Genomic DNA, 8317 nt, shown 5'->3' with positions numbered 1-8317 from the left:
TGTCATTTCTTTCCTTGATTATTTCGATAAATATATTTATTCCCAATACAATTATGCTGTGGTTTGTTTATAAAAGTAGCAAAAAAAAAATTTATGATAATAGAACTCATATTATGCATTTTTTTAAATTACAAAAGTAATAAATTTAAAACCGGATACTCCTCTAATAGTCCATAGCTCTCTGATATATTTAATCATTTGTCATATTTACAAAATGCAAATAAAAGGTGTTCGGGTTACTTTTTTTCTAAAATTTTTTGTCATTTGATGCAAATTCTCTTATATTTTTCTTTCACGTAATAATTATAATTATAATATATATATATACACACAGGTATCAGATCTTCAACAAAATTTCTCTTTTCAATTTAATTAAATAACACCAAAAATTATATAATTTATTCAAATTTTCATAAAACCAAATAATTCTTACTAAATAAATTGAGACTAACGTTTAATAAATTAAATCTAATTAAATAAAACTATAATTAACTTCAAAATTATCTTAAATTTTTATTTTTACGACGTTATATTAATATTACTCAAAATCCAATATTTCATGAGAGAACCGAACCTATAAAACTCCTCGAGGGGGAGTATGAGAGGTTGAGTGTGATGGATGGTTCAATCAAAGTATTGTCCATTCCGTCTTCAAATCAACTAGCAGCCGATGTGTTAACTAGACCATTACGAATAACCTCTATGTTTCCGTTAATCAGCAAGATGGGCATCAAAGGAATCTTTTTTCCCATGTTGAGGGGGAGTATCAGAGGTTTAATGAGAGAAATGTTAGAAGAACTATTAGTCTGTTAGTTTGTTATTATTCTGTTATTAGTATAAGGTTTATCCCTTTCCCTCACACGTGTATAAATTCTTTTGGGCACCTCTTTAATAAATGAGAAACTCACTTTATATTATTTCCTTTTCCCTCTTATAAATACCGAAGATTATTTGGGCGTATATCTCACCCATAACAAAGAAAACAAAATGAAAAATACATATTTAGTAGCTCGGAAAGAGAGAGTGGAGACTAGGAGACAGGACTATTATTGCTATTCCAAATTAGGGTAGTTTTTACTAAAATAATTGGAAACAAGGTTTGATTCCAAAAGCTGAATGATATGGATTTGTGATGAATTTAAACATCGAGGTGTCTTGTATTGAGTGATTGAAGCACCTCGATTGAGCGCCAACTGCATGAGCTTTTCAAAAGTTCCAGCTTTGACAATCTTAATTTCCAATGGGTTGATACATTTTTCATGAGATCGTGCTAGGCGGTAGAGTAGATTAAGTGAGTTTTCAATGGCAAGGCAACAATCCTCAAATACTGAACATGGAATGTAATTTAAATTTTGTTCCTTAAGGTCATCCAAAGTTAGTTCCCAGTACAACACATAGTGTCCAGGAATTGTTGAGATATCAGCATAGGTTGTGTAATCCACAATTGTTGCCCCAAATTGCTTCATTACACGACCACCTTCTTCTACAGCCTTATGAAGCCCTGCTTCATCTGTTTTCTCATTACTAATGTTTAGAACCACGTTTTTTCTGCGTACAAAACTAAAATTTGGGGCTTTATTTTTAAATCCTGTCACCCGAACAACGTCGCCCATGCAATAACGGTACAGCCCTGCAATAATATAGTTTATATATGTTCATGCAACTGAATCTTATGCCCAACCATGTTCCCTAACCTTTTTAATTTTTGGTTTCAGAAAATTATGTTTAATTTTAATGCTTTTTAGATTACATTTTGGATGTGTTTTAAAGATGCGGGTCAAAATTTGCATACACAAAAACTAACATATCTAAAAATATTATTGCTGCACTAAGTTTTTCGAAATTTGACTTAAAATTTAATTATTTACTTCCAAAATTTGTGAAATAAGAAATTATGTCGATAATTATACTTTTTTAAAATAATAATAATAAAAAAGTAAAAGTTAGACCATAAATCTAATTAACTTTAATGTGTCGTCTATTTGGTCTTTAAATCTTAAAAAAATAATTCAAGAAAAAGTTAGTATATGATTTTATAAAATTGACAAAACTACATATTTCACATTAAATTGAAAATCGAGAAATAAACTACTATTATATGAAAATATTATGAAAAGAAAGAAAAAGAGTTACCAGCAAAAGTGGTGATGACGAGCTCATATTCATGTCCTAACTTGACATCGACAAGATCGACTAATCGTTGGTTTACTTCTCCTTTGGGATTTAACATATCGATTGGCAAGAACTCGAAATACGCCATGGTGGGGATCAAAGTGTAGGACACTTCATCAGGATTACACAACGGATCTAAGTTTAAGCCAAGGAAACATTCTGAAGAACCATAATGGTCAGAAACAATAGGGAGATTATTTGTATAGTAATTTAACAATGGAATGTATTGTGACATGCTTCCCGTCACAACAGCATTAATATATTTAGCATTTGGCCACAATCTTGTAATAATTCCTTCCCATCTTCCTTTCCCACATTCATTTTCAATCAAATCCGCAACTTCAGGATTGGGTTTTACAACAATCTTCATTACTGATTCCCTCACTGATGAGCTTGTAATTTTGGGATTAATTGTTCTTGTTCGTATATCAGTAGCCAAATCAATCCAATGATTTTCAAGGAACTTAAAAACATGGATCAAAGTAGAGGCAAAAAGAGCACTAACACGGAAAACTACGTCGTTTTGGTAAAGCCCACAAAGAAGCTGACAGTATAGGCTTTGATATGAGTCCGTGCAGAGAATAATGTCATCTGGGCTTGTGTTATTCCCACTTGGCATACTTCTTAGATTTGATGATCTTTTGTGCAAATTTGTAAATATAGAACGAACAACAATCCCGCCTTTTGTCTTAAACTCAGGCTTTGCGAAATGAAAATTCAATCCTTTGGCTTTGTGCCAATTGATATTTGGAAACAACTGTTTCATCCTTGGCGTTATATAGCTGAAAAAAGACAACCTTCTTACAAACTCTTGTTCATACATTGGAATTAACTTGTGTTCTTCTCCAGATGTCCCAGAGCTTCAACAAAACATAATTCAAACATATCAACTGAGATCTTACCTTTTGAAAACTCATTTTATATAATATATTACAGAAAATAACTACAGAATTATGCATATACCACCTCCAACCTCAAACTATTAGGATTTGTTACAGCTGAACTCCTAAACTTTTGATTTGATTCATTACTTCTATGTAGTTCGTTATTTGATATTCTACAAATTAGTGAATAAAAATTTAATGTTCACCTTCACTTGTAGACTTTGAAATAGAAAAAAGATCCACAAATCAAGATAGAGATTAATTCATCGGATAACTAAAAGACTTAACCTTGAAGAAAATTGATTAGGTGAGAATAAGTATATGAAATAATTAAGTAGAGATCAAAAAGAGAGGATGTGTATTAAAATATATACATATATGTCACCTTTTAAAGAACTCTGTAATGGGATTTGAGCATAGGATTGAGGAATCATCGCCGTCAGCAATACGAGCTATATAAGGTCTTAATTGTTGGTAATAGACAAGAGGTATAAGTTTTTTGAAGGTTGACGAATCTGTAGAGGCATCAAGGCCATGTTTTTGCAAGTATTCAACATTAGCATTTTTTGACAGAATTTCATTTAAAATTTGTCGTTGGATTTCGTCGGCTTTGGTTGTGATATCTTCAATGTATTGTAATGCTTCTTTATCTTTCTCATCCAACCACTTCTCTTCAAAATTGGACATTGTTTTAGGTTTTGAAGATTTGGGTTAGAGATGTAACAAAGGAAAGAAGGGTCTTGGGAAAGAAGAGACTGATTTGTGATGTGAAATTGAAAGAAAATGCGAAATGGGGTGCTGGAGACCGAGAGAGAGGAAGAATTTAAATAATGAAAAAATGGAATGGATTTGTGAATTTCTAATACTAAAATAATATCTACTATTTCAGTATTTCTATCCCTAATCTAATACTTCATCGAATAATATATTAATTTATCGTCATTCATTCATTTCGTAAACTACAAATATTTTATGACAACTCCTGAACACAAGTATCATAGTAAGACTGTTTTTTTAGATTTATCGAATTGACTATAATAAAATTGAAATTTTTATAGGAATGAACTTTTATTTCTTTTTGACTAAAACTCTATGTTTTATTCACGCTGTATTTGGAATTTCAGGTTTGTTTCAAATCAGAATTCATTCAACACGTTTGGTGCAAAAGAAAAACAATTTGAAATTTTGTTTTTATATGATTTTGAATCATTCTACAAAATCTTTTGCTGTTTATATTTTAATTTTTTCTTTTCATAGACTTGGCCTATATTTGATCCGATCTGATTCGATCTCTAGAATTTGATTCATTTGGTTGTTCTCTTTTCTCTTGCTTGTTCTCCCTCGGCTAAATGTGTATACTTGATTTGGAAAAATGAAAGGCACAATGTTTTCGAGGTTGAAATCATAAAACATTGTTTGTATAAACCTTTCAAAGGGTTTCGAATTTCAAGAAGCCATTGAACTTTCTATTTATTGACTTCTCATATATTCTTTGTGAACTTGGACTTTGTTAGCCTGTGGACTTGACCCATACACTCAATCATACGTACTTGGGTTACTTTTTATTCAACTCGATTTTAATCTAAATAAATATTATTTAATTTTATATCAAATCAGTTAATGATGATTGTCTAACAGAAAAATATGAGGTGTCATCGAAATTTACCAAATTTAGGTCTTCAAATTTAATTTAAAACTAACTTTTAATGGCACCAAATTTAACTATTTAAAATTTCACCATTAATCCAAAAGTTCACCAAATTTATTATTAGAAAAAGTTCTCATTCAACAATTTACATACACAAAATATAGAAAAGAATTTTGGAAGAGTATCTTTTCTAAACCTCAAATTTTGATGGGTAGATTTCCTAATTTTCTCTTCTAGTTGTTTATGTTCTCAAAAATAGATTTTAAAAGGTCTATTCTCCATTTTTCTTATAGTAGTTAGTTAAGATTTTTTTCTTTCATTATAAAATTCATTAGTTAAGATTTTTTTCTTTCATTATAAAATTCATTCCTTGCTGCCATTTCTTTCTTTGAAATAGTTATATTATCTTTCTCTATAAAGACATTAATATTTTCTTCAAAACAAAGTAACATTTTCTCACTGATTTCTCATCTCTCGTCTCCCCAACTACTACTCTTCATCTTCCCCTCCCCAACTACCCTCTAACTTCGTTGAAAAGTTTCACCAATTGGGTTAAATTTTGGTTTAACATAGTTTAACTTCAATCTTCATTTTAAAACTTCATTCTCACAGTGCAATCGAAAGAAAACATGTTTACATCAATGATATTCATTGATTTTACAAGATGAGAGAATGAATATGACATAAGAGGCCTTTCACTGGTTTATAATACTAAGCCTAAAGTCAAATTGGGAGGTTTAGGTAATATGGGTTTAAGAAAAGGTTGACAACTTCGTTTGAAGTGTAGGTTTTGGAGATCTAAGTTTAAAATTTTTGTGTTTGTACACTTTGTAAATTTTTAAAGCATGAAAATTAAATATTTTCTTGCATTAAGGAGTGGGTTAAATTTTAGATTACTTTAAAATTTTAATTTTAATATGATAACCTCAGATTGAAATAAACAAGTATTCTAATCTTAAAATTTAATTATTGAATAATTATATTTTTTAATCAAATTACAATATTTAAGGAATAAAAGATTGTAAGGTTTAAGTTTTATTTTTCTTTGACAATTTAGGTTGTTTCCGACCTTTTAAAAAAAGAAAATCGTCAAAAATAAAACATTTTACAAAATATTTACACTTTCTAGAAAAAACGAGAGTAATAATTTTTTTTCTTTTAATGGTCTTGTTCTATGGAGTCTAAATATATATTTTTATAATTAAAAAAACATTTTAAAAAATGATTCTAACATTTTGAGCTAATTAAATTGACCAAAAGAAAAATTTTATTAAACTAAATTACAATTTCCTACCACTAAAAGAAATAGTAGGTCTCTCGACGCATAAATGCGTCAGAATATATACCATAAATGTTGGAAAGGGTTCTCCCGATGCATGTAAGATTGTCGAGAGTCTAGTCGGGAGAACTACGTCAGAGGACGTATTCCCAACGCCTACATGAAGCCGCGTATGGAATACTTTACTCGCGACGTCCGAATGAAAGGCGTCGTGAGTCATCTTTTCCCGACGTGCTTCATTTAGACATCAGGAGTAAGCACTACAAAAGACGGGGGTACTTCCCATGCACAAAAATGTCGGGAAAAGTGAAAAAATCGTCGGAAAAGAAAATGCCGACGTTTTTCCTAGCGTCGGGCCGTACGTCGGAAAAACTGAGTCGGGAGAGGCATTCCCGAAGCGTGAACAACACAGCGTCGGAAATGCCTCTTTCGACATCGTGTTTCCGGACGTCGTCGAGAATTCCTCTCCCGATGCCGTTTTTGGCGACGAAACCGCTGGCGTTGGGAATGCCTCTCCCGACGTCTTTTTTGCCGACTCATATTGTAGCGTTGAGAATGATATCTTCCGACGCTTTTTTGCATCCTATTCTCGACGTTTCGTTGCATAAGGAATTCCTTTTTATATGTATTTTTAAAAAAATATGTAATTTTTAATTTTTTTCCCTTTAAATATTTTGCTCAAAGAAGTTCTTTCTTTTTTGTGAATAACGACATTTGGATTGCTCAAATATTTTTTCGACGTTTTGAATTAAATTAAAATTACAAATTCAATATAAATTAAGAAATTAAGAAATACAAAGACAAATTAAAAAAAGATAATTAATAAGTTAAAAAAACATAATTGTTCATAATAAAAAAAATCTAGTTCTCATAATACAAAAAACTACAAACAAAGTCGTGTGTCTCCTAATTAGGCTCGTCGCGCCATTCTACCCCTTGGGTCCTATAATGATACAAAAGTAAGTAAGTTTAGTACATATATTCATATGTTCACTGTATACTATCATTGCAAAAATTTAAGAATAATGGAGACATATGTACGTACCACAAAGCTAGGGATCATGGGGGTGGTCCTTGCTGTGCCCGAGTCAAGTCTTCTATCAACTTTTGCATTCATTCCACTTGTGAAACTAACACTGCATGATTTCTATCTTGCACTTCAATCTGTTCCAAAGCTTCATTAAGTTTAGATTGTAATTTTATCTCTTTTTGTGTGGACGAAAAACAAAAGGTCGTGGAACTGCTTTCACTCATTGTCTTGTGGGCCGTCGGCTTGGGTCCCCAACCAAGGCCTGTTGAGTAGCCTGGTCGTCTACCCAACACCTAATCGCATATCTCATCCCCAGAGAGTGGCTGACTACCCTCTGGGGTAGGTTGGGATTGGAGTTCCAACATTTGATTCTGCAACATTTTAAAAACTAAGTTAGGAACGCAAAAATATATAACGAAAGAGGATATAATTAATAAGGACATAAATGTTGGTTCAATAACTTACATGTGCATCCTCTGCGGCCTACGACACGAACGTCCTAGCTCGAACGTGTGTTTCTTGAAACAACTCCACATGGTCGACTGGCTCTCCTTTCTTCTCAGCAAGCTCGTGCTGTCGTTGTAGAAACGATTTTTACCCACTGCTATGATTGTAAGGCTGCTTCTGTCTAGCAGTCTTGTTCTTCCATGATTGCTCCTGCATGAAATCAATTATATTGTTTATTTCTTATACATATTAAAAATTGAAATCATAACTAAGCATGATAAATACCTGGAATGTACGACTCATGTAGTGATCGCAGAGGAAGTGTCAATCCTCATGTGGGTACGTGGTTTGTCACTATAATTCGTCGTTGTCGCTTACATGTGACAAGTGTTCATCCACATCGTCAATGAAGTCGTCAGTGGCATGACAAACAACCAGTCTTTCAACGATCGTGGGATCAACATCAATTCTGCACAGAGTGTCATCCTCGATGTGGTCATCCACTTGATGGCTTACAATAACTTCTAGTATGTTAATGTGCTCATTCTCAGCACCCTCCACTTATGGCACATCCCATATATGCTTATTTTGGATGACTTGCACAACTTTCCAATTACTACCATTTTTTGTATCATCGACGTAAAAAACTTGATGTGCTTAAGTCGTAAGAATTACAGGTTCCTCCGCGTACCAAAAAACGGGACGTGTTGAGAGATTTGTACCCTACTTCAACGTGTGTTCTTTGACTTTTGTTTACGTTGGTGCATACCATCGACACTTAAATAGCCATACACGCATGAATAGTTTCGTATCCCAAGCCTAAGTCACGAAGTTTTCATTTTGCTTCATAAAATGAA

General features: G+C 32.3%; 1 protein-coding gene across 2 annotated transcripts; it reads right to left on the bottom strand.

The window, feature by feature from the left end:
* Nucleotides 1-887: 887 nt before the first annotated feature.
* Nucleotides 888-3885, bottom strand: LOC103490488 (indole-3-acetic acid-amido synthetase GH3.6-like). Of its 2 annotated transcripts, none has more exons than XM_008450010.3 (3): nucleotides 3442-3885; nucleotides 2134-3032; nucleotides 888-1630 (listed from the first exon to the last, which is right to left on the bottom strand). In XM_008450010.3, exons 1-3 carry the CDS (start codon nucleotides 3741-3743, stop codon nucleotides 1053-1055), a joined length of 1779 nt encoding a protein of 592 aa, XP_008448232.1. In that variant the 5' UTR covers nucleotides 3744-3885; the 3' UTR covers nucleotides 888-1052. The 2 variants fall into 2 exon arrangements, with proteins under 2 accessions (XP_008448232.1, XP_050935075.1); XM_051079118.1 differs by having other exon boundaries at nucleotides 2134-2954.
* Between the last annotated feature and the right edge of the window lie 4432 nt (nucleotides 3886-8317).

This window comes from Cucumis melo, chromosome 11 (assembly GCF_025177605.1).
Source record: "Cucumis melo cultivar AY chromosome 11, USDA_Cmelo_AY_1.0, whole genome shotgun sequence".
In the NCBI taxonomy this organism is placed as follows: domain Eukaryota; kingdom Viridiplantae; phylum Streptophyta; class Magnoliopsida; order Cucurbitales; family Cucurbitaceae; genus Cucumis; species Cucumis melo.
This window is presented reverse-complemented; position numbering and strand designations above follow the sequence as displayed.